Consider the following 25894-nt stretch of genomic DNA (forward strand, 5'->3'; position numbering starts at 1 on the left):
TCAGGAGATTAGAAGCAGAACTTTATTCGTCTTGGCTAGGGAAGAGATGTAGCAGGTGGTCGTGCACACGCCCCCACCCGTCACACCTCCCAGAACCAAAGAAGACAGGTGGAGCCACCAATGGCTCCCTCTGCTCGCCTCTCTCCTTTGCCCAAGTGGAGGCAGGTGAGCGCAGGGCAGGGGTGGCTGCAGTGATGGAACGGCCAGGGCTGGCCAGGGCTCCAGGGCTGGGGGGGGCTGCTTGGGTGGGGGCAGGTGGACGCGGGGGCACTTCTTGTCCTGGGAGCTGCCAGTGGCACAGGCACAGAGCTCAGGGCACGAGGACACGGTAGGGGCTGCCTGGGATGTGCTCATCGCCCCACTTGACCACCAGCGTGTACTCCCCCTTGTCCTTGAGCAGGTAGGAGACACTGTAGAGCCGACTGCCCATGTGCTTCACCAGGATCTCTTCACAGGGCGTCCGGGGGCCATGTACCCCCACCAGCAGCATGTTGTTGCCTGGGGGAGGAAGGGGCCTCAGTCCCACACTCCAAGTCCTCTATTTTCAGCGGCAACGACGCTGAGCCCCCTCATGTCCTGTATCCTCCCGACCCCCCCACCTGTTCCAGTGTGACAGCCCTTCCTAAAGAACTGCCAGCACCCCTGCTCCCCAGGCCAGCATAAGAAACTCCAGCTTTTCCCAGGTACTTTACTGAAGGGTAGAGAAGAGGGCAGAGAGGCCCAAATGGGAGTGGGCTCTAGAAGTGACAGCCACACCCCCAAAAGCATTGCCACCCCCTCACCCTCCTTCTGCTTTCCAGGCACCCACCTGCTTTGCTGCAGTCCACTGTGAAGCTGCTCTTCTGGCCCATGTAGGCCTTGCTCAGCCCCAGGCCCTTAGCCAGCACTTTGCTGGCATCAGTGGGACCTGGGCCTGGGGGGGCATGCTGCGGGGCACTGGCAGTCTTGGTCAGGGAATCGACAAACACTGATGACGTCTCGTGGAGGCTGTGGTTGCTGACGAGACGGGGACCTGCGGGGCAGAGCAGGTGGGCTAAGACATGGCTGCAGTGCCCAGCTCGGGGTTGGGCACCAGTAGTCTGATGCAAGGCTCACCTGTGACTTTGGCCTTGAAGGGGCTGCCCCCAATGTGGTAGGGACCACCATACTTGATGGAAATGAGGTAGCTGCCAGGTGCCATAGGAGTGTAGGTGACGCGGTAACCTTCAGGGCACTCCTGGCAATCCATCTTCACCTTGGAGGGCCCGTCGATGGTTACAGACAGGGCACCAGCTCCCGCATTGCTTGTGTTCACAATAAACTCAGCTGGGCTCCCTGGGGGTACAGGAAGTGAAGCAGAGCTGGCCTGGCCCATTTCCCCAGCCCCCAACCCCACTTCTCACCCCCAAGCATATAGTTCTGTCACTTCTATGTGCCTCCGGTTGTCACTGAGAGCTTAGAGGAGGGGCCCTAGCTGCTATGTCCACATAGGGGAGGCTGTACCCATTGACCTACCTGTGACACCGCCTTCCAGGCCGGCTCCATAGGCAGACACCAGGCCTGGGTCCCCTCCATGCCCAGGCTCCCCAACTCGGATCTTGAAGGGGCTTCCAGGGATGTGGGTACCATTGAACTTGACATCAATCAGGTAGACGCCATTCTCCCGTGGGATAAAGCGCACAGCGTACTTATCTGGGGAGCAGAGGTGCATGCTGTGGACCTGGGTCCCCTCCTCCCAAACCGAGCAAGTGGCATGTGAGAGGAGCTTCCCTTGCCCACCAGCATGGGTCCAGCAGGTCCACACAGCCCACTCAGCTTCTTCCATGGACTGTGCTTAGCACCCACACCCCACAGCACAGACCTCCTAAAACCTGAGGGGTGAAGCTTTAAACAAACACCCAAGCAGCCGCTATCGGGGCTTATTTGGACTGAAATCTTTTACAAGCACAACACACGCCTCACTGCGTCTTTAGAGAGGTTACCGTTAACACCACATTCCCTGCATGGTCACGGTCTCAGAGGTAGGCAGGAACTTGCTGGAAGTCCCGCAGCTGGGAAGGGGCAGGACTAAACTGTGAGACTATTGAAAACTTCACCCAGCAGCTCCTCTCCCCCTCTCCCCCCCCCCCAGGCCTGTCTGTAAGTGCCATGCCCTGGCTAAAGGGCCAGGCAGCCAGCCCCTCGGCTGGCCTTGAGATCTCTTGCTCAGGATTGCACCGTATTGCCCACAGAAGGCTGTCTCCATCCCAGCAGTCATGGCTGCTGAGCCAGATCCCCAAGGGTGTGGGTCACGAGAAGTGGCAGGGTTGCTTGGATGAGGGAGCCCAGGTATGTGGGCCCTGTCTCGGCTGCTGACAGAATCTGTACCTTCCTTGCGTTCTCTTGGCCTGCTTCCAGCCAGCTGGGCAAGCCCACTGCTCGCAGCGGGGCCGAGGCAAATGGCTGGGAGGCAGGGTAGGGACAGGGCCTCACCTTGGTCGATCTCTGTGACATAGCACTCCTCCAGGGCTCCCGAGGGGCTGTGCACCTTGGCATCGATTGCCCCCTTGGCCCCATTCAGGCTGACTGCAAAAGAGGCTGGCTGGTTGACCTTTAGCCCTGACTCCTGGAAGCACAGCAGACATGGTTAGACAGGGCAGCTGGGGTGAGAAGGGCAGGCCCCAGAAGCACGAGGCCCACAGGTTTGCACTTACCCATCTGGCGTCCAATTTGGTTTAAAGAGGGAGAGCCATTGATTCTCAAGGGGAAGCAAGCCACAGGCACACGCCCCCACCCCCAGACCCATGCTCTGCAATCACACACCTGGGCAGCAGGAAGGGAGGGCGGCCCCGCCCATAGGCAGCACTCAGCCTTCTAGGCTGTCCCTCTTTAAACCTCAGCCCTGGTGCTCAAGGGGCACAGGCTTCTGTTCAAAGCCTTTAGACCTGAGACACGAGAAAAACTCCACGCGGCGGGCAGGGGTGCTTCCTGCCAACCCCAAGCGTGGGCTGCACCCGGTCAGAGCAGAGGCCCAGCACCCTAGGTGGGGTGGGTAGGTCACTCGTCACAGGGCTGAGAGGCCTGCTCTGTGCGGTGGCTCTGGTCTGGCCGGGCCCAGGAGCCCCAGGTGGGCGGTTTCTCTCGGTGCCTCACCTGAAGACTAGAAACAGTAAGGCGGCGGGCGTCGCCAGACGGAGAAGCCACAGGCACCACGAATGGGCTGTCAGGGATGTGCTCCTCGTTGAACTTGACTGAGACCTCGTAGTCACCTGGGCAGGGAGAGAGCACAGAAGGTACGTTGGGAGGCCCCTACTTGTCAGGGTTCTAGCCTCCCACCTCTTACAAACAGCCTGGGTGGCCCTGGGTTCTCAAGATGGAGGGTGGGAGCTGGGCAGGGCTATCTGCATAGACCCAAGCCAACACCTACATGGAGGGGTCACCTCCCGACCCCAGCCAGGCCCTTAGTACCTGGCTCCTGGACAACATAGGCCACGCCACAGGAGCCATCCTTGCGGTCCTCGAAGGTGATCTCAGCCTTGCTGGGGCCCTCAACAGCAATGGCCAGGCCCCCAGCACCAGCTTCCCTGGTCCAAATGCTGAACTCAGCTGTGGGAAAGCAGTGTGTCCTCATGGAGGGCTACAACCCCTGGCCTCGGCGCCCTCCAAGCACGGCTGATCTTCCCCCACCTCCCATCCAGCTCAGAGCAAGAGCCTGGCAGGAAACAGGCCTACCTGGTACTCCAGCTTCAGCCCTCTCCAGGCCAGGGCCCCCGGCACGGACCTTGTGGGCTCCTCCTTCCCCTAGGGGCCCTACAGTGAACTGGAAGGGGCTCCCAGGCACATGCTGGCCCTTGTACTTGACGCTGACCGTGTGCATGCCCATCTCGGCAGGCACAAAGCGGATGCAGTACGTATGGTTCTCCCCTTCCACAATTTCCGCTTCATGGGTCTTGCCTGATGGGCTGGTCACTTGAGCTGTCATGTCCTGGATACTAATTTCTGTAGGTAGGGGACAGCCTGGTGAGCAGGAGCTCCAGGACCCACCCTTCTGCTTGGGATCCCGGTAACCTTCCCTGGTTCCCTATAGCTCCTACCAGGGATCTTTAGGCTGAGGTCACAATGACTGCCAACATTAGCCACCGAAGGGGCCCGTCGCCTGCGTGTGATGCTCTCTTTCACTCGGCCCTCGCCTGTCACCTTCACAGAGAATGGACTGCCTGCAGGAAGAAAGCACAGCCCACAGCCCACACAGGTTACATTCCGGCCCTGGGGTGTGGCAAAAAGGGTGCTTTACCAAGGGAGAGGTGTGAGTGCTGCACTCACCAGGCACGTGTTGGTCAGCAAACTTGATGTTGATGATATAGTTTCCAGGCTCCGTGGGACAGTAGGTGACCCTGCATGTGCCATCCTCCAGGTCCTCTGTGTTGATGTCCACCTTGCTGGGACCCTCGATGGACAGGCTGAGCCCGCCATAGCCTGCGGGAGGGATACCCTGAGCCAGGGAGCGAAGCACAGTGGTCTCACCTTGGCTGGCATGCCACCACTGCTTACCTGCATCTCGAGTGTCAATGATAAACTCTGCGGGCTCAAAGGTGTGGCCTTCGTGGAGGCCCTGGCCTGAGACACGCACGCGGCTGGCATCCCCGATCTCTGACTGGCTGATCACCACCGGGATGGGGCTGCTGGCCACATGCTGGCCACCCTTCTTCACATGCACAAGGTGCTCCCCTGTCTCCTTGGGCACGAACGAGATCCCTGGGCACAGGGCAGGGCTGTCAGCCAGGGAAAGACATACCTCCCACCCGACCCTTCCTCCTATCCACAAGGCCCTGCCCCTCAGCCTCTTACCCACATGGCCATTGCGCAGCCGCTTCAACAGGCAGGGTTCCTCCCGGCCCGAGGGCGGGACGACAGTGGCCGTCAGTAGGCTCAGGTCCGTCTCAGAGATATTGATGGGGATGTCAGCAGCAGAGCCCACCTTCAGGTGGGACATGCGCATCGAGTCATCACCTGGCAGGGGACAGTCACAGTGTGTCCAGGCCCGGAAGGAGACTGCACCCACCCTTCCACGTGCCTTCTGCTGTCAGTCTTCCCGGTGGTACCCACCTGTGACCCTGGCTGTGAAGGGGCTGCCTGGGATGTGCTGCTCATTGTACTTCACTAGGATGCTGTAGTCTCCGGGCAGCACAGGCAGGTAGGAGACGCTACACGTGCCATCCTGGTTGTCAGTGCAGCTGATTTCTGCTTTGGAGGGGCCTTCGATGGCAAGGGACAAGCCCCCTGGGGAGAATCGTGGGTGAGGGTGGGAACTGTGCCCAGGGACACTGCACTGACGATGAAGAGCCCCAATGGGCAAGCAGGGGCTGGGGTGGCAGAGCAGGAAGCCCCATTTGGAGAGTCTCTCACAGCACACAGGCAGGTCAAGATTAGAGTGGCTACTCACCCTCTCCTGCATCCTTGGTGTTGACAGTGAAGACAGCAGGCTTGTTCACTACCCCGTGGGTGAGGCCAGGCCCGTAGGCAGTGACGTGGCCGCAATTGACGTAATCCACATAGAACTGCAGGGGGCTTCCTGAAGCAGGAAGAGAGGCCACGTGGGATGGGGACCTTGTGTTGCCCCCAAGTTCTCCCCTCAGCCCCAGGCCTCTATGAGGCAGGGGTGGCATGCTGGGGGGACATACCTGGGATGTGCATGTTATCGTAGCGGATGTCCATCTCGTGTAAGCCGGCTTCACTGGGTGCATAGCGCACAGTCACAGTGCCGTCCTTGTTGTCAGTGATGGCCGGCTGTGCCACCTTGCCTGAGGGCATCCGCACCTCCCCTGCAGGGAGCAGAGCCAGCGTCAGCACAACCCACTGTCAGACCCTGGCCCCTGCGGCTACCATGCTCCTTCCTGCCCCCACTCACCGGTGATCTCGCCCTTCTTGATGGTGAAGGGGATGACGAGGTCGAAGGGCCTCAGGCTGGTCACATCCAGCCCATTGACGCCCACCAGGGGTCTCTCTGGGGCCTGCAGCGGAGACAGAGGGCCCCAGTGAGGGGGCTGCAAGAGGGGAGAGAGTCCCAAACAGGAGGATCTGGGGTACCTCCTCACACGTGCCAGGATGGAGCCTGGGCCTTATGGGATACCCAGCTGGCCAGCCCCCAAATGTCCCCTAGGGCGGGGCAAGCTGAGGGGATGTGGGCCAGGCCATACCCAGGTCTGCTGGCCACCTTGGGCGTAGGTGTACGGTGGGGCCAGCTGCTGAGGCCGCAATGGGGGCTGTGCCGTGGGCTGGTCTCCAGCCAGAGCCTGCAGAGCAACACACAAGAGCTGAAGACTCTGTCATCACAGAGGAAGCCCAGGGGGACAGAACAGGCCCCACACCCAGACCCCTGACCCCTGGCCCCTCCTGACCGTCACTTGGAAGGGGCTGTTGGGCACATGCTCGCCGCCAAAGCGCACACAGATGACGTATTTGCCCGGCTGGGGGGCCGTGTAGAAGATGTCAAAGGTACCATCCTCATTCTCTACCACGTCCACGTCTACCTCGGAGCCATCCGGCGTGCACACAGTGCAGGTCACCTTCCCTTTGCCCGCTGCCTTGGTGTCCACCGTGATCACGGTCTCCTCCCCGATTTGGATGGTGGGGCCGATGCCAGCACCTGGTGGGGCAGGGCGGGTCCCCAAAGGGGGGCCAGTGTGTGAACTCGGTGCTCAGGCCACTCCCATCCGCCTGCTGCCCGCCCAGGCCTTTTACTGCCACCACCAAGCACAGCCAGGCCTCCCGCCCCCGCCCCCCAAGCTGGGATGGTGAGTAGTTTCTCAGAAGGCAGGAAAGGTTCCCCTGAGCCACCTCAAGCCAGGGAGTCAAGTCTTGGGGGTTGCCCCCACATGGGAAAGGCCTGACAGGTGGCACCCAGGTGTCTGGGACGAAGGAAGGGCCTGGAGGCCCATAAGGCCGCTGTTGCCCTCAGGGCACACGTGTTTGCTGCCATCTCCCCTGCCAACTCAGCCTCAGCCAGTGCCGTGGACCACGCTGACCAATGCTAGCACTCTGGCTGGGCCCACAGCTGCCTTCACCCCTGTGGCCTGGCCCTGGCCCCCAGTGCTGTGTGCAGACGCGGTGAGGCGGAGTCCTGCTGCAGTGTGGGGGTGGTGATACTTGCCTCCCGCCCCCCAGGCCTGAAAAAGTGAAACTGAAGTTTCCTGACAACTGAGAATGCTTGCTCAACCGGAGGCTTGTGGTGAGGGGCGGCGGGGCTCGGCCTGGAGCAGGCAGGGAGCTGGGAGCGGGGAAGCAGGGAGGCAGCGGGGTTAGCACCCTACCAGCACAGCGCACAGGCAGTGGCAGCACCCAGAGGGAAGGAGGACAGGACGCCCAAGCCACAGCCACCGCTGCTAGGATGCAAGGGCAGAGCAGCTGAGCAGCCTCCAGGGCCCCAGAGTGCCCAAGGAAAGGGGAGGGACAGTGACGTTACTGTAATCTGGGCTCAGCCGTGGAGGCTCAGGGGGTTATGGGCTGTGAGGCCTGGCAGCAAGAGGCAGGCTGGCCCCGCCAGGCAAGCCACCAAGAGCACAGAACTCACTCCAGGGCTGAGTTCAAGGGGCTTCCCCAGTCAGCCTGCCACTGAGCTCCGCTATGGCCGAGCGCCCCTGCTGCACTAGGCTCCATGCAGACCTTCCACAGCTCTCCTGAGCTCTAGACCTGGCCACCTGCTGCCCACCCTACCCTGGAAGGCCTCACCTCACACCCATCCACACCTGTCCTCCCCGGCTGGGAACCTAGACCCACCATCTAGCTAGTGGTCTGGGCCCCAACTTCACGGTTACCCCACTTTTCCCACCCAGCCCATCAGCAGGCCTTGGCTGCTCCACCCTCAAAATACACACTCACTGTGGCACCCCCTTGTCAAGCCATGTTACCACCAGCCTGGCTCAAGCCATCCCTCTGGCTGGTCTAAAAGTGACTTCAGCTTCCCAGCTGGGCTCTCTGTCTCTGTTCTGCACACAGCGGCCAGGTAAATGGAGGCCACTCCCTCCACCAAGGCTTGACCCTGCCTCTGGTCCCCAAGGCCCTGTCCCCCGCCTTAGGCGCACATGCCTGTCATCTCAGATCCCAAGTCCTGCTCTCCACAGCCATTGAGCCACTGCTGTGAAACCCTAGCTACCCCAACTCTTGCCCTGGCCGCCTCACCCAAGTTCTAGGCCTGTCGCCTCCAGAGCCTCCTAAGTACTTGTTGCCTCTTATTGGGATCCCTGGCTGGGGCTGGCTCTCCCCTCCCACACCTGAGTAGGAAAACCTCCATGCCTGCTTGGGGACCCTCTGAATAACGTCACTGCTGGGGGAATCGAGGGAGGGAAGGAGGCGGGGAGGGCAGGTGGGCCACTGAGTGCACTTTGGGGCTCTGAGGCTGGGCCAGGCCCCGCCATGCTGGCCGCCCAAGCAGTCAACGCTGGTGCTTCTGCACTACCAGCCAGCCCCACCCGCTCATGCAGGCTGCACCTCCCCCAGCCCGGGACGCAGAGGCCCCTGGGAGGTGGGGATAAGGGTCTGTGGATCCGGCTAGGGCCAGGGACTCCCACTGGTCAGGGGAGACCCTTTGTCCGCTCAGCCCATGCAGGAGCCCTTGACACAGAAGGAGGAAGCGAGAAGGAAGGGCCTGCTGCCCGCCTCCGGGGCTTCCCCGGGGTGCCAAGATCCCCAGACCCCAGAGCCCCCGGTGGGGTGCCTCTCAGGATGCACCTCACCCCAAAGCTCTCAGCTGCAACCCAACTTCTCAGATGGGGAAACGGAGGCCCAGAGAGGGGGAGGGCCGGAGCACTCATGCTCAGCTCCGGAGGCCTCCCTGGGCCCTAACCCTCCAGCCCCCCTCTGTCCCTGCCAAGAGCTGCAGCTGGAACTGTCCTGGGAATCAGCATGGAAGAGGAAAGGAAGCTGCCCTCTGGGCAGGAGGGGCATTGGGAGTGGCCCCAGCAAGCAGCTTACCTAGCCCGTGACCTCCGATTGACACTGAGGTGAGAGGGCAGAGAGCAAGGAGAAAGGTCAGGTGAGTCACTCAAGGGGGCGGCCCCCACTCCCACACGCTGCCCCAAGCAGCGAGCCCTTGCACACAGGCACACCCAAGCCCCGTGCTGAGCGCCGTGGCCGATGGCGGGCTGGCTCACCTGTGACTGTGCACTTGCTGGCATCCCCGGTGGGCACAGCACGGACGCGGTACGGGGAGAAGGGGATCTCATCACCACCATACTTGATAAGGATGGTGTAGCGGCCTGTCACATCTGGTACATAGGCCACCGTGTACGTGCCGTCATGGTTATCTTGGATATGCGTCTTCTTAGGCTTGCCCTCAGGGTCCTGTGGGCAGAGCACAGGGGAGGTGGTTGGCCCAAGTCTAGCCAGGCCCAAGATTACCTCGGGCCCTCTCCAAGGAGTGTCAAGCACTGCTGTTGCAGGGATAGCCTCCAAATCACTCGTCTGCCATGGCCCAAAACAGCTACCTGCATCCAGCATTGTCCTTTACTTCCCCATGAGCAAGGTCCAGAAAGGAAGTCCCCAAATGCCCAATGTTCCCTGTCCCCACATGACAAAAGATAGGGCCAGGGAGCTTGGCACCCATCCTGCTTTATCCCCATAAGTACCTCTCAGCTGCCATCCTCTGCCCCACGGCCTGCCCCAGCACTAGGACTACCCTGGAAGATCTCAGGCGCCTATACTTATACCTGGCCCACAAGAATGTTACAACTGGGCAAGCTGAGGAATGAAGGGTTTTCGTAATGTTCTCAAAGTCAGCAGTGAGTGAGTGCGTGCATGTGTGAGTAGGGAAGCCTGTGCCTGTCACCACCATCCTAGGGGCAGGAGACCTGCCCTTGCTGGGATGGCTCCCAAGCGAGACGTGTACTGCCCCAGCTGCATGAATCATATTGCACGGTGCTCTGGCCTGAGCCCCTCCCCTCCCTTCCCTTCCCTGTGCCTGGATCGGCAATTCAGCTGGGTCAGGTAGCCGCCGAGACAGCCAGCTTACCGTGATCTGGACAGCCAGCAGGCCCTCCCCTGCGTCCTTCGCATCAATGGTGAACTCCACAGGCAGGCTGGCGGGCACGCCAGTGGTGTTGAGCCCGGGGCCACTGGCCTTCACCTTGCTGGCATCATGTGTAGGCAGCACCTTGACCTTAAAGGGGCTGTTTGTTGGGCCAGAGTTTGTGAGTGGTTAGGAATGTTCTCGCTGCCCAGCCTGCCTCCCCGCTTCACCAGGCAATGGGCTGCATCTTACCTGCGGGGCACCTCCTCTTCCCCGTACAGCACAGAGATGCTGTAGGGCCCCTCACGGCTGGGCACATAGTTGACGGTCTGGGTGCCATCGGCATTGTCCACCACATCCACTGGCTCTACGAGGCCTGGCCCCAGTCCCAAAGACAGAGTCTCAGCCCGTCCCCTGGGCCCTCAGCCCCACCTCACTGGATGGTCAAGGCTCAGCTATGCACTCAGCCCCTACCCCAGGCCTCGACCTCATTTTTCTATTATCGGCCCATCCCCAGAAATGGCCCTGAGCCCTTGTGACACCAGACTCTCATCTGGGTGACATCTTGGACCCTGGTGCTATCTTCCTCTGCCACATCTGCTCAGTGTTGAAGTCCTGTCTGTTCTACATCCTTCTCTTCCCATCACTCGAGGCTCTTCCATCAATTGCCTGCACATCTGCTCCAACCTCTGAGTGCTCGGCCTCGACTTTCCTTCCCCAGCCCCTCAAAGAGGACCGTGCCTTCCCACCCCTCAGCCCCCAGGTATGTGGACACTCACCTTTGGGCCCCTGCACTTTGACCTGTAGCGGGGCCACACCAGCCTTGCTTGTGTCCACCTGGAAGGACTGAGGGAGGTTGGCGCGGACCATGCCTGGACTCAGGCCAGGGCCAGAGCACTTGACCTTGGACGCGTCCGTCACATCATGCACAGGAACCTTGAAAGGACTGCCTAGGTAGGGGGCAGAGGGATGGCAGCCGTGTGAAGCAGAGTAGAGGGCGAGTGGGTAGGCCCAGCCCGGCCCCAGCTGACCTGCCTCCTCACCTGGCACTTGGTGGCCGCCGTAGGTGACATTAAGGCTGTAGGTACCAGCCTCATAGGGGATGTACTCGACTGAGCAGCTGCCATCCTTGTTATCCATGCAGGACATCTTGGCCTCAGAGGGGCCCTCTACAGCCAGGCCGAGGCCCCCGGTGCCAGCTCCCCTGGTCCAAACAGCCAGCCAGTTATTCCCTGGGGTTCCAAGGCCATTGTGGCCCCTGCCTCCCCTCCCAGGAACTTGCTCACCTGGTCTCCACAGTAAACTTGTTGGGCTTGTTGGTGGTACCACTTTGGATGCCTGGCCCATGAACGCGCACTCGGGAGGGGTCACACCCCTCAGTCACAGGCACCTGGAAGGGGCTGCTGGGCACAGGGCTGCCGTCATAGGTCACATCCACAGAATGGAGTCCTGGACAAAGGCAGGCCAGGTAAGGAGGAGCCCAGTCTGCCCTGTCCCCGTCCCCCATCCCTTGGGAGCCCCATGACATACCTTCCTCATAAGGCGTGTACTCCACTTTGTACATGCCGTCACCGCAGTCCTGCACGAAGGTCTCCGTCAGGTTGCCTGAGGGATTGGCCACACGAGCCTTGACGTGTGGTCCTCCCGTTTTCGTCAGAGCCCGGGCATCCACGCTGAACTCAGTGGTGGCCTCTCGGAAGACACCTGCAGGGGGCAATGGGGAAGAGGCATGGGGCTCCAGGGGCTCTGGGGGCCCTGGGTATCCCCTGCCCTTGTCCCACAGTGGGAGTCTCACCTTGTCCTTCGATCCCAGGCCCATAGCACTGGACACCTGATGTGTCTACTGCAGGCTCCACCTGCAGTTTGCTGGGGAAGTTGGGCACAGGCTGGCCACCGTATTTGATGGTGACGGTGTAGGCCCCGGGGCAAAGGGGAATGTAGGTTATGGTATGTGTGCCATCGCCATGGTCCTGGATGTGCACCTCGGCTGGCAGCCCCGCCTCAGAGCGGATCTCGATGGTCAGCTCTGCGCTGCCTGCACTCGAGCAGTCCACATGGAACTGGCCTGCTTCACCAGCAGTGGCCCGCTCCAGACCAGGGCCCGAGCACTTGACCTTGGACGCATCAAAGCAGGGAACCACGTGGGCCTTGAATGGGGAGCCGGGAATGTGGGTGTCAGCGAAGAGAATGTTGATGTTGTAATCCCCAGGCTCAGTGGGCACGTAGGACACGGAGCATGTACCGTCCCCATTGTCCAGGCACTCCAGCTGGGCCTCACAGGGACCCTCCACTGTCAGGCCCAAGCCACCTGTGCCGGCACCCTTGGTGTCGATGGTGAAGCGGGCAGGGGAGCCTGCACTGCCCCCCTGCAGCCCTGGCCCAAATGCTTTCACCTGGGGAGAAGAGGCAGGTCAGGAGCTGAAGCCACACCACCTCCCTGACCTTTGACCCTAGACCCACAGCCTGACCTTCCATCTACCTCCTCTTATTCTGGCTTCCCTCCCCCACCAGATAGGGGGCACAAGCAGGCCTGGAGATGAGGTAGACCCCACACTTCAATTACCTTACTAGGCTTGGTGGGGGGTACTGCTTCCAGAGGAAAGGGGCTGCCGGGCACAGGCACACCATCATAGGTCACCTCAACCTCATAGGGCCCCTCTTCTCGGGGTACAAAGCGCACGACGCTGTTGTCAGCCCCCAGGCCCGGCTCCACCTTGCAGGGCACTGATGCACCTGACGGGCCCACGATCTTGGATGCCACTTTGCCTTGGCCACCAGCACCCTTCGACTTGACTGTGAACTCCTGGTCTTTGCCAACATCCACCTCTGTTGAGATCACAAAAGGAGGAAGAGAACTGTGACACCTAGCTGAGGTCACCCGTGGGGCATCCTCAGTGACCATGACAAGGGCCAAATACTTACTCTCTCCCAGGCCAGACACCTTGATCTTGCTGAGGTCCAGGCTTGGAGATACCCCCACAGAGAAGGGGCTCTTTGGGATGGGATCGCCTCCATAAGTGACGTTGACACCCACTGGGCCCTGGGAGTGGTGCACAAGGGCAGAGTCATGAGTCATGACCCTGGTCTCCCTGCCCTGCGGCTTCCCCACTTAGGCATCGGGCGTGGCAGTCAGAGAGACACTGGTTTTCCTGCCCCATCCCCAGCCTTCCATGCCCACTGTCTCCCAGATGGGAAATAAGAGTGGGTCGGAAGCCCCCTGAAGCGGCCCACGGCTTGAGGAGGCCGACGGGCTCGGTGGAAGCAGTGGAGGGACACAGCTGTGGGGGGGGCAATGTAACTACCTGCTGCACAGGAGTGTACTTGACTGTGTAGGTATTATCATGGTGGTCGACGATGTCCACATCACGCGCTGCATCCCCCTTGGCCAGTCCTGAGAACTGGACGTCCAGTTTGCCTTTGCCAGCAGCTTTGGCATTGACTGTGAAGTGGGTGGGTTTGCCAAGCTCCACACCTGAGGAAACATGGCGACCCTGTAAGGGCACTTTGCCCACCTGCCTTGAGATCCCCCCATCTGTCCACAGGATGGTCATCCTCACCGGTGCGGCTGAGGCCAGGGCCCTCGGCCTTCACCTTGCTGGCATCATGGGAGGGCTCCACCTTGACCCGGATGGGGCTGGTGGGTGTGGCCTGCAATGGGCGGGAGGAGAGGGACTAAGAGGAGAGCAGCACCCCAGTACCTAGCAGGGTTAGGGGCCGGGAGCGGCAGTACCCACCTGGTCAGCAAAGAGGACCATGATAGTGTAGCTGCCCGCCCCACGGGGTGTGTACTTGACTGTGAAGGTGTCGTTGTCATTTCGGATGATGTCAAAGTCAATGTCGGCCTCAGCAGGGCCCACCACGCCAGGGGCGCACTTGATACCGATGCTGACATCGCCTGGAGCAGGGGAGGGCATGGAGGCTGGGACCTCGTGTGGAAGTCTCACCCACTTGTCCACCCACCCAAGGTAGGGCCTTACCCTGGCCGGCCTCCGTACAGTCCACAGTGAAGTAGGTGGGCTCATGAGCCTTGAGTCCTGTCTTGGCCACTCCTGGGCCATACACCTTAACCTTGTTTGGGTGGCTGCCGGCTCCCACGTTCACCTGCACAGGAGAGGGGTAAGGGTAAGGGCATGACCAGCCTTGAGGAGAGGCAGAGGTCCCTTCACCCACTGCTGGCTGGTATGCAAAACGGTGTAAGCACCTTGGGAAGTGCTCTGGTTCCTCAAATGAGTAAACAGAAAGTGACCATATATGATGCTGCGATTCCGCTTAGGTATCTATCTACCTAGAGAAATGAAATCACTCGTCTGCACACTTGTACCCAATGTTCATAGTGGCACTATTCATAATGGCCAAAAGGTAAAAAAATATCCCAAAGGTCCATCAACAAATGACTAGATAAAGAATGCGTGGTCTATCCATATAACAGAGTATCATTGAGCCACGAAAAGGCAGTATGATTCATGCTACCATGTAGAAGAATCATAATGAAAACGTTACGTTGAGTGAAAGCAGCCAGACACAAAAGGCCAGATATTGCATGATTCCATCTCTAGCAAATGACTAGGACAGGCAAGCCCACAGCCAGGAAACAGATTAGTGGTTGCTTAGGGCTGGGGGAGGGGGATTTGAGGGGTAGAGGAGTTTCTATTTGGGATGATGAAAATGATATAATTTTCAATGGTGGTGACAGCTGCACAACTCTGAATGGACTCAAAATCACCAAGCTGTACCCTTGGAATGGATGAGCTGTGAGTCAAGTTTTATCTACTAGAGCTGGATAAAAACAGAAGAGGTGCCCAGGGAGACGAGCTAAAGGCCTATTCAAGGCCCGTAGAGAGCTGGCTCACCCGGAAGGGGCTGTTGGGGATGCTGACACCTCCCCAAGACACCATGGCTGTGTGCTTCACGGGTTTCCTGGGCACGTAGGAGCAGCTGTAAGTGCCATTGCCGTTGTCCTTGACTGTTGCCTCCACGGGGCAACCCTCGTTGTCCTGGAAAGCAAGCAGCCAACTAAACTGGTCAGTGCCTGGGCCTGGGTACCTGCCCACCCCACTCCCCGCCATAGGTGGGCATCCCACCTGCACTTGAACCCGGAGAGGGGCCTTCCCGCCGTGCTTGGCATCCACCGTGAACTCTGCTGGCTTGTTGACGGCTACACCCGTCTTCTCCAATCCAGGCCCACGTGCCTTCACCTGATGGGAGGCCATCCAGATGTCAGGGGACCAAGTGCAGGCCACCAAGGACGTAGAGTGGCAGGAACATACTACTGGGGATACCAGCCCAGCCCAGCTCCCAAGCAGAAGCAAAGCAGGGTCAAGAGCAAGGCCAGCAGCAGCACGTGCCCTTTACCCTGTCTGGGTGGAAGTCCTGCGGTGCCTCACGGATGTCAGCCATGAAGGGGCTGAGGCGGATATCCTCGCTATTACACAGCACGTGCACAGCATACTCGCCAGCCTCCTGAGGCCAGTAGCGCACGTCACAGGAGCCATCACCCTTGTCGTCACACTCAATCTTGGCCTGCGACGGGCCTTCCACTGAAAAGCCTGACAACAGCCAACAGCTCCATCAGTGCTCTGGAGCCTGGCAGTGGGGTGGCCCTTGCTACCACCTGCCCCCAGGTACCCACCCTGCAGCCGCCAACTTACCCAGTGTGCCTACGTCATCCCCAATGGCCTCCACCACGAAGTCCGCTGACTTGCCAACGACACCACCCTCCAGCCCAGGGCCCCAGGCCCGCACCTTCTGATTGCCACACTCGGTACCCACCTTCACCTCGAAGGGACTGCAGAGAAAGAGCCACACAGGAGAGTGCTAAGAGACGCTGCCCTAGTGGGGCACCACCCAGAGCCCAGCATGGGGGAGAAGTGTGCCACTTGGGCTCTGAGCGCTCTGCCCAGGCCTCACCTGCGCCCAATGTTCTGGCCGCCCCACGTGATGGTGACAGTGTATGTGCCAGGGACCATTGGGTAATACTCGAAGCCATAGACGCCATCTCCCAGGTCCTTCTGCTTCACACGCTCCTCGCCCTCTGCCAGAGAAAAAGGCGGGCCTCAGGCCTGTCCAGCAAGGCCCTGGGGCTACCACTGCCCACCCCAGCTGCAGGCCAACTTACTGGGACCCTTCACGGTGACCTTCAACTCCCCACTGCCTGCGCCCTTTGTGTACACCTTGAAGTCAGCAGTCTCCTTCACCCGCACGCCCTTAGGCTGCAGGCCCCGGCCAACGGCACGGCAGGCGCCTGGGTTACATGCTGCAGACAGAGAGCTGGCTAAGGTGCTGGGAGCTGGCACTGGGTGACCCCTCCCTTGCCTCCCACAGGGCAAGGTTTTCAGGACAGGGGCAGGGGTGCTCATGCTCAGACTTGACCCCAAAGGATAGTGATACAAGAAAGAACGGGAAGGGACCGTGACCCCAGGACCTGTGGCCAAGGACAGGATGTGGTAGCCTCCTCCCACCTGCTCCACACACCAGCCCCCCACCCCGGCCCAACCCTCCCCTCCCAGAGGAAGACAGATCCAAGTACCGTTGACCCCATGGGCAGAGCAGAGAGCAGCAGGTTTCTAGACAGCTGGAGCGAGCTCTTCCGAAGATGAAAGCGTGAAGAGAGAGAGAGATGGAGAGGGGCGAGAGGAGGAGGAAGGGCCCCCGCAGGGGAGCAAAGAGAGCGCACCCAGACAGTGGAAGCAGAGACCCAGGGTGGGAGGGGGCTGGAGTGGGACCCGCCTTGGCTGCCCCTCCCACGGGAGGCTCCAGCAGGGGGGTAGCCCGGACCAGCCTACCTTGCCCAACGGTGACAGTGAAGGGGCTTCGAGGGATGGGCACACCAGCAAAAGTGACGTGCACCGTGTGGACACCTTCCATGGTGGGCTGATAGCTGCAGCGATATGTGCTGTCACCCCGGGCCTCCAGCTGAGGCTCCACAGTGCCCTTCTGTCCTGCAGGGTCCTGGATCATGACCTCTACCTCACCTGTGCCAGCTCCTGCCGCAAAGTACAAGGGCTTAGCTCCTAGAACCTCCAGGTTGCTCCCAGGCCCCAGTGGTTCTCCCCTGAGACCTGCCTGACTCAGCAGCCTCCCCTCACCTGCCGTGAAGATCTCAAAGTAGGTGGTCTTGTTGGCAATGTTGCCGCTGGGCTCCAGGCCGGGGCCCTGGGCAGTCACTTTGCTGGCATCACCCTGGGACTTGTCCACATACACTTCAAAGGGGCTCTTGGCAATATGCTGGCCGGCAAAGAGCACGGTGACCTGTTTCCAGGAGGGACAGGTTATGAGGGGCAGGCCCTGTAGCCACTGCCCCTGCCACCTGACTCCCCACGGGCTGAGAGCTCACCTTGTGAGTCCCCGTCACCTCAGGGACATACCAAACAGAGAAGGTACGGTTCTTGTCGTTATTGGCGGTTACCTTTGCCTGTGTGGGAAGGAGCCCATGAGCCTTTGCTAAGAACATCTCCCCCAAATGGAGGCGCCATAGCGCCCCACCCTGCCCTGCCTGCCAGCGGCCCTACCTCCTCCTGGTGTCCAGCTGGGTCCTCCACATACACCAGCACCTCTCCCTGGCCGGCACTTCTGGTCTCCACAGTAAACTCTGCCCGCTTCTTCACCATATTGCCCGTGGGCTCAATGCCTGCCAGGGAAGAGTGAGGAAGCCACGGACCAGCTGTTAGGGCCGTTGCCTTATCCCTCCACCCCACCACCCTTCGGCAGCATTAACTTCTGCGGGCTCAGCACCCCTCCCTGCCATACCCTTCAGAATGCTCTAAACTGGGTGAGTCAGTTCAGCATGAACCCCAGTACACAGAGGCTGGCCTTGAGCCCCAGCTGCACTCTTGCTGTGAGACAGGCCCAGGCCTGTTTTCTGGAACGCTCACTTGGATTTGCCTGGGCCCTTGCTCCTGCGTGATACCCCGGCTGGGTTTTGTCTCCATTTACAGTAAAGTGGCTGGGTCCTCCCTCCTTGAACACGCTCCACTCTGGGCTGATGGCTAGTCACAAATAGCCGGTTTCTACCAGCCCTGACCCATTCCTATCTGACTCTCAGGAAGCATTTGATAACCCAGCCCCCACGTGTCTCAAGACTTCCCAGGACCTCCAAATTTAAAAAGGACACTGCCCCAGGGAAGTCAGTGCACAGGACAACCCCAGCCCAGCTCCCTCACCTGGCCCATAGGCTCGGGCTTTCTTTGGATTCAGTTTGGGCCGCAGGGGAGCCCCTGGCTTTAGCTTGGCCTTGGGGAACTGGGACAGGTAGGTCATGACGGAGTGTTCATCGACGTTGGGGTCCACGATCTCCTCAGGGGTGATCACCTGTGACAGGCAGAAGATAGGAGCCATTTGGCTTCCAAGCCTCAGGTTCCTCTCCCCATGGGGACTGTGGCCCCTGGACGGCCCTAGGCGTCCAGGCAGGGTCGTACCTGAGGGATACCCAGCCAGTCATCGGCCTGTTGCATGGCTTCCCGAGCATTATTCACAGGCTTGCTGGCGTCCCAGGAGTCCCAGTCAGGACACAGACCTGCGGTACAAAGAAGGCTGAGTCTGGGGGCTGCCAGACTACCTTGCAGGCCGTCCCCTCTGCCCCACCCAAAGATGGCCCTAGCCCCAGCCCCCACTCCCACACTCCCTCACCTGGGGCACAGCTATCAACAAGGGCGCCTAGGGCCCTGCCGCTCTGCCAGTCCCGACTGAAGTTGGTGATGGGCAGCTGTGGCAGCTTGTTCTGGATCCAGCCCAGGAGCCTCTGCTTGGGCGTCTGCTTCTTGGCTTCCTCGTCCTCCTCCTCATCCCACATGGGCATGGAGATGGAGTAGTGCAGGATCAGGGTCCAGATGAGGCCCAAGATCAGCTTCAGGTTTCCATCCACAATGGCCTTGCTGTCTGTGAGGTAAGGAGTGGTGGTGTCAGGCAGCAGGGGGCTGACCCAAGTGTCCCTGTGCACACACACATGTACGCACATGGGCCTGTTGGGGGCACACACACAGTGTGTCAGGTGGCTCCCAGGAAGTGGGCAGTGTGGCTGCACAGGGGACCCCAGGGAGGGAGGCCCCCTGCAGGGCGGGGTAGGTTGTGGATTCTTCTCAGGACCCCTGAAGGGGTGCAGGTGGTTTCAGAAGTGAAGGTGAATTTTGGGGGGAGATGGGACACCTAGAGACACAAAGTGACAATGCAGCGAAATGAGGGGGTGTCGCCAGAAGCCCTGGGGCCCCAGAGGAAGGACTGACGATAGCCAAAGGCTGCATACAGGGCCAGGAAGGCCTCTGGAGTGAGCAGAATGAATGCTTTGCAGCTACCCAAGCAGGGGCCCACCACCCAACTCCAGGGGTCTCCAGGGAATAGGCAGGAGGAACAGCCTGGCCCCTGGCAGGGGAAGGGAGGGGAAGCTGGGGCTGAGGAAGAGGAAGAGGAAGGTTGGTGTGTGGGGTAGTTGGGAAATACAACTGCTGCCCCAGGGTAGGTGGGTGGGTGGCATGAGCTAAGGGAAGTGGAGACATTGGGCAAGGACCCTTTGGGTGGAGGGTGTGAGCCCCACCCCATTCCCACTTCCTTACTGTCACCGCCACTCCCCTAAAGAGCCAAACTGGGAGTTGGGCAGTCCTGGTACAGGGGAGGGTCTGGGGGCCCAATGGAACTGCAGATTGGGCCACATGGTCCTGACTCACTAGGGCCCAGCAGGGATGGACTGCCAGCCAGGATGATGGGCAGGACACATTCTGGAGGGCCCCCTCACCCAACACAAGCAGGAGGGCAGAGCCGTGAGCCTGGCTCAGGCGCTCAGGGCCTAGCTCGAGAACTGGGATAGCAGAAGCCATGGGTGGGGTCCCCGAGTCCCGCTGCCTCAGCAGAGCCCAGCCAGCCACTGCCCGCCCTCCTTGCCACCTAACGGGCTGCTGGGCTAAGGGCGGGCGGCCACCAAGCTAACCACAGGGGAAGTGGTTAGGGCGGGGACCCTGCACCCCATCACCATGACAACCCCTCTGGGTTCTGGGCTCCACCCAAGGCCCTTCTGGGTCTCAGCCTCAAGGGATGGGGGGGCTGGGTTGGGGCTCTGCGAACAGGCAGGCTTTCTTAGAGCTCATTTTTGAAATCCCTACTGTCTCCACCCCACCTCCAAATCAAGAGAAAATACTTGTCTAGTGAGTCAACTTGGGGGTGGGGAAAAGGGGACGGATACCACCAAAAGGGCCATCAATGGCAGGAAGCCTCTGAATCTAGCGGGCAGCACCTCGAGTACCAGTTGAGCTACTCAAAGCAAAGTGGCCTCCCAGACTGCTGTTGGTCCTGGTCCCACACACTGCCTTGCACTGTCCCCAAATGATGGAAGGGTGAAGTGGGGGCTTCAGGTGAGGGGTGACTGGATAGTTCAGAGAAGACCAAGGGCTCAGGGCCAACCGGGGCTTCCCACCAGGCCACCATCCCGAGTCCTCAGTCTATCACAAGAGCCCTCAGGAGGGCTGAGGCCTGCTGTGACCCACAAGGGGACACACAGGGACAAGCTAATCAGCGCTGGTGGGTCAAGCTGGGCCCACCCCCTGGTCCATAGGAGGCAGGCCTAGGACCTCCCTCCCCACCCCCCTCACAAGAGGGCGGGAAGGACTGGGCTGGGTTGGGAGACTGCCTGGTTGGATGGCCCCGCCCCATCCCACCCCCTTTCCCCAGCCCCTGGGCCAGCCTGCCCCCTCCCTCCCTTAATCACTGCTGCTTTCCAACATTTTTTTGCCTTATATGGCAAAGCTCTGGGAACTAGGCCTGCTCCAGCCAGCTCACAAAAGAAGGGAGGAGGGAGGAGACCCCCCCCCAGACAGCTGGGGTGTGGCCCGCCTCCCCACATCCGGTTGCCCCCCCTCACCCAAGGCTCAGAGATGACTCAGCTTGGCTAGACTGAGGCTGGGACTGGGGGGTGGGCCTCAGCCTCCACAAGCATTCCAAAGAAAGAGGTGAGGCTCTTGAGACCTGCCCTCTGGAGTGGTTGGGGGCACCTGAATCTTGGTCTCTCACTTTCTCATGCCAGGGCCAGAGGGACAACTGGAAAGCCGCTCTCAATTCTGAGGAAAGCTCATGCACCTTCTTCTCTCCCTGTTGTACACTCTCCCCAAGGCACCCGTTTTGGTGCCTATCCCTGCGTGGGTTCCATCTTAAGAACCAGGGATGCTACAGTAGGCCCAGTCAATGCCAGCATCACCAACCCAGTGACACGGACACTGGGCTGGCAGTGAGCCCAGCACACGCTGGAATACCTCCCAACCAACTCCTGCATTCTAGATTTAGGAAAGCAAGTCCCACATGGAAGCAAGAGTTTGGCCCAAAATCAACAGTAACTTGGTGTCTTAGTAGACTACAAACCAGCTCCCTTCACTGGCTGACACTCAGACTCATCTCAGGTGGTGTTTTGCTAGCCATGCTCCTCTCTGGCCCTCTAAGTTCCCCAGGGGGAGATCTAAACTGGGGGTTGGAGCCATCTCCAATGGAAGGGGAGCATCTTCCAGAGCCCTTAAAAGCTTAAAGCCCTAAACAATGGGATCACAAGCTCCAGCTCCCTTGTTTAGGAACCACAGAGACGCCTGAAGGCCAGAAGGCTCTCTACAAACTTCTGTATGGGGTGGAGAATGCGGGCCTCCCACTCCACAGGGATGGGGCGCTGGGCGCAGGGCCAGAGCCTGGCCAGTGCCCACCCTTCAGGCCCTCTGCCACCGCGGGCAAAGCGGTGGGGGCGCGGCCTGCGGAGGATGTGAGCTCAGCCTGGGCTTGGGCCAGCCGTGTGGAGGGCGGGGGGCGCGTAGCGGTCCGTACACCCGCCTGGCCGCTCTGCCAGCGCGCCTTTGTTCTCGGGCCCGCGCGGAGCCAGGCGGCCTGGGGGACCCCGGGGCAGCGCTGGGGCTCAGGGGGGTGGCTGGGAGGGGTCTACCGGGGGAGATGGGGGGACGCGCGGAGCCCCCGCCCTCGCCCTCCCGGCGCCACGGGGCGGCACGCGCCCTCACCGATGGACACGAGCTTGATGCTCTCGCGGTCCAGGAACTCGAGCGCCACCGACACGTTCTCAAGCTGCATCTGGCGGAAGGTGGGCCTCTGGTTGTGCTTGCGGTGCATCTTCTTCTGGCTGAGCACCTCGAGGAGTGCAATAAGCCGCAGCCCGTCGCTCAGGTCCGTCTGCAGGTTGGCGATGCGTTTGCTCACGCATTTTAGGTGCTCGTTGCACCAGCGTGTAAATGTGTTCTGCTGGATCTTCTTCCACGGTGCATCCTCCGCCAGGTCCTTCTCCGTGGCCGGCATCTCGGCGTCTCGCGTGTCTGCGCCGCCACCCGGAGCCACGCCCGCCGCGCTCTGGCCCGCCCGGGAGTGGGAGCTACTCATTTTGAGGCGCGAGGAGCCGAGGGGCGGTGCTGCAGCCTAGGCGAGGGGACGGCCCTTTAATTAAAGTCGCAGGCACTTCGGAGCGCGTGGAGCGATGCAGACAGCCGAGGTTGAGCTGCGAAGGAAGCGAGCCCTTTAAATGCGGGCAGGGGCGGGGCTATGGTGGGGCGGGGTTGTGGGGTGGGGTTTCAGGGCGGGGGGGGGGGGCGCCCCGCCCCACCCGTTGGAATGCTCCCCAAAGCCCCCCTGCCCACTCGGTTTTGACCCGACCCCCGGGCTCTGGGGACAATCATTGGGCATTGAAGGGGTCAAGGACAAAACCAAGCCCCGCAGCCTCACGCCAGCGCTGCAGAAAATGCTGCAGCAAGGAAACGCTGAGCAGCATCTGGCGCTGGACCACTTGGTCTTCCAGTGAGCACGCCATACAAGGGACTTTCCTTCCCCAAGGCCCCTGCGTGGGGTGGCGTGGCTCACCCTCCCTGAGTCACGGGGGCTCCGCCCAGAACCCACAGGCCCCCGCCACTCCCGCTCCCCCTGGGCTCCAGCGCCTGGGGTTCCCCGGCCACACCCCAGCCGGCCGCCCCAGCAGCAGCGGGAAGGGGCCGGATCCTAAGGGCGAGCCCTTGGACAGTGCTGCTACGAGGTCTTTGAGCGCGTGCGCCACACTAGGGAAGCGGCCCCCCGCAGAGCCCGGACCCTAGGCCAACCTTCAGGCTGATCCCTAGACCTCCTGCCCCAGGACAGCCTTTCTGCTCTGCTTGGCCCTGGCCTGTGCACCTGCATCCTCCGGTCCCCACCGCTTCCCCTCCTCCCTGCTCCACCCAGGAGGAAATGGGGCACTGGGCCAGGCCGCCGCCAGCACTCCAGGAGCAAGCAGCCTTGGCAGGGGCTGGCCCGTGCCAATGGGCACTGGCAGAGAGCGCCCTGTGATGCATGCAGAGACAGCGAGTGTCCGCCTGGGGTTGCGGTCCACCTGGGACACTGGGGGTTTCCTCTCCTGTCTGAATGGCCCCTGAGCACAGCGTGACCCAGGAGATGGCCAGGCGTGGTCCCTTCCAGACCCAGAGTGGCCTGTTCGGGTGTTCCAGTAAGACTTGGCAGGCTCTGAGCCCCTGGGTCTGGGTGGGCTGCAGTGCCTTGGCAGTGCAGAGTACCTCCCCACCAGGACCGGAAGGCCAGAGGACCGAGGGGGTAAACCACAGAAGGCTGCCAAGGCCTGCTGAAAAACCTGGACTGTGTCCAGAGGGCAACAGGGAACTATTCGCTCAAAATTAATTTTCTGGTAGATAACTCTGGAGACAGTGGGGAGGCTGCTGTAGGGAAATGGAGACCAGCAAGAGGCCTGTTGGGGACACACTGACACCCTCCAATCAAGAGAAGCCAGCCTAACCACGGCTTCATCCCCAGAGTGGAATCACTCCTCCCAGTTCTGTGTACCTCCCCTTTCCAGGATGCTCCTTTCTTTAAGTCTCTGTCCCTCCTGCTTGATTCTTAGATTGAGCTGCAGACTAGTAGCAATTAAGTTATCATCTGCTAAAGACCAGTGGGACAGAAAGCCCTGGTTCAGCCAGCATGTCATGTCCAAATATGGCTGGTTGACTCGTGCATGACTCAGGGTCAGCATTACCCACGGTGGTCCCAGATAGCATCTCCCCTGCCCTCCAGCACACTCGCTTCAGGCTGCCTGTCACCCCACTGTTTTTTCCTCACCAATGGTGGTGGTAGGGACTCCAAATAACACTTTCCAATCTGAAGCCCACCTGTGTACTCTCCCTTCTCCTGACCACTTTCAACCATACCTGCACAAAACTCCGTACCACAGTGTCTAGGAACTGGGGAGGAGGTGGGAAGGAGAGCTGTGAAGGGGAAACCAGGATGGACCCCTCTCTGCCAGGCCCCATTCCAGATGGGCTGAGTTGTCCTTCTGCTCCCCCTGCCCAACTGGAAAGCATGTTCCCCAGGACAGCATTACATCAAGAATTGATTTTCTTTTTATAATACTAAGTGCCATCCCACTGGGTCATCGGTGTTCATTAATCTTCAGAGAGCAGGGAAACTGAGTCAGTAACTGACCAGTAGTCAACTCCAGCAGAAAGGGAGACAGAGCTGGGTGTCCTGGATTCCAGCCCTAGGCTTCCCCTATTTGGGGGAGACAAGTGATAGGGGTGTAGAGGGCTCTTGTCCCTAGGGGACATAGCATTACCACCAGATGGCGCCCCATCCCAAAGCCCCCAGATCAGGCAGTCTATCCTTGGAAGCTTAAATCCAGCTCTTTCATATTTTCCCTTATTTGGAGTAGATTCTTGGATGTTAAACATACCCCGCCCCCCACCCCACCACCGGCCCTCAGACCCCAGGCCAGACCCTCCCACAGGGGCACGTCAGCTGGTGAAGAAAGCCTCAAAATGGCACAGTGAGAAGAGACCTGGGCTGCCAAGGCAAGTCCAGGTGTGGCAGGTGAGGACACTCATTTCCTGAGCTCCCACCTTGACCATGCAGCCTGGAGCACATGCAGGTGGGCCGGCCAACGGACTTCGCCTACTTTTCCTGGAGCCGGGTAGCATGCGAATCTGGGCACATTGCAGCTCACATCCTGGCTGGTGGTGAACATCCAGCTCAGAGCCAACCTGGGACAGGGCCCAGGGCTCAGCCCAGGAATCTAGCCTGTCCAAGGAGACGCTGCTTCCTGTGCCTGGCCACAGCCCTGCCCTGGCCCCCATGGAGTAGAGCAGCCCCAGAACCAGCTCCCCTGTGCCCAAGGCAGCTGATGCCAAGGACTGGTGCCAGCGAAGAACCCAACACTGGCTGCAAAGTGTCCTTCCAGGTAGCCACTCACCCTCAGCTCATACTATATCCTGCTCCAAAGACAGTCCTTCCCAGTCAGTCAGTGGCCAGCTCATGAGCATCCATGCGAGCCCATATCCTGCCAAAAGCTCAGACACCCTCTCTCAGGAATCCCCCATGGCCTAGGGCTCCCACTCTCCTGGGTACAGACACAGCTTCACAGGTACACTAGGGAAGGGAACCCCTGGACACAGCACTTCCAGGAGCAGGAGGCTCCTCCACTGCGCTCACGCACCCCAGCTGCACCGGGCTTGGGCCTGCGTGCCCGCCGGCGCCTACATTCTCGGGACTTCTCCGCTCGCCTTCGCCACCCCCGCCCCGGGTCCGCGAGTAGCGTGGTGACCGTCTCGCGCGGACCCGGGCCACGGAGGCCTGCCTCACCTGCTGTCCCTGTGGGCGGCCCGCAACCGCAGGGTGGCGCCCCGCTCGCCTTTGCGCCCGCGCCCGGCGCCTCTGGGCTCCGCTGGCGTCCGCTGCGCGCCGCGCGCCTCCACGCGAATGGGCCGCCGCTGCCCGCCTTCTTGTTGGCCGCACCCCCGCCCCGCGCCCGCCCCGCGCCCGCCCCGCGCCCGCCCCGCGCCCTGCTGGGCGAAAAAGCCTTAATTGGTAAAATCGCCCAGTGGCCGGGGGGCGGGGGCGCGCCGTGAGCTCAGGAGCCCCGGCTGCTTGGTGACGCTCCCACCCTCCACCCCCCACCCCTGATGAGCTCACCACCCGGTGAAGGCTGCCGGGGTGATGGGGGGA

The 25894-nt window shown here is 60.7% G+C and overlaps 1 protein-coding gene across 4 annotated transcripts; it reads right to left on the reverse strand.

The window, feature by feature from the left end:
- Positions 1–25671, reverse strand: FLNA (filamin A). 4 transcript variants are annotated; one of them, XM_074324257.2, is made up of 48 exons: positions 25532–25671; positions 21934–22421; positions 18587–18835; positions 18376–18473; positions 18121–18268; positions 17470–17588; positions 17295–17372; positions 17047–17209; positions 16744–16944; positions 16077–16214; positions 15869–15992; positions 15610–15746; positions 15314–15507; positions 15043–15156; positions 14812–14955; positions 13939–14062; positions 13696–13856; positions 13519–13609; positions 13264–13433; positions 12884–13001; positions 12525–12787; positions 11757–12108; positions 11492–11665; positions 11248–11410; positions 11005–11165; positions 10741–10911; positions 10214–10337; positions 9965–10121; positions 9108–9297; positions 8929–8952; positions 6357–6604; positions 6156–6251; positions 5867–5969; positions 5640–5780; positions 5402–5530; positions 5065–5238; positions 4807–4968; positions 4510–4713; positions 4282–4434; positions 4053–4175; positions 3691–3957; positions 3427–3564; positions 3112–3227; positions 2452–2584; positions 1495–1671; positions 1096–1314; positions 809–1012; positions 1–498 (listed from the first exon to the last, which is right to left on the reverse strand). In XM_074324257.2, the coding sequence occupies exons 2-48, from the start codon at positions 22304–22306 to the stop codon at positions 311–313; spliced, it is 7698 nt and encodes a 2565-aa protein (XP_074180358.1). In that variant the 5' UTR covers positions 22307–22421; positions 25532–25671; the 3' UTR covers positions 1–310. The 4 variants fall into 4 exon arrangements, with proteins under 4 accessions (XP_074180358.1, XP_074180355.1, XP_074180359.1 ...); XM_074324254.2 differs by having other exon boundaries at positions 11757–12354; XM_074324258.2 differs by lacking the exon at positions 8929–8952.
- Between the last annotated feature and the right edge of the window lie 223 nt (positions 25672–25894).

The sequence above is a fragment of the Rhinolophus sinicus genome, chromosome 18 (assembly GCF_057876585.1).
Source record: "Rhinolophus sinicus isolate RSI-liver-muscle chromosome 18, RSI-T2T, whole genome shotgun sequence".
Taxonomy (NCBI): Eukaryota; Metazoa; Chordata; class Mammalia; order Chiroptera; family Rhinolophidae; genus Rhinolophus; species Rhinolophus sinicus.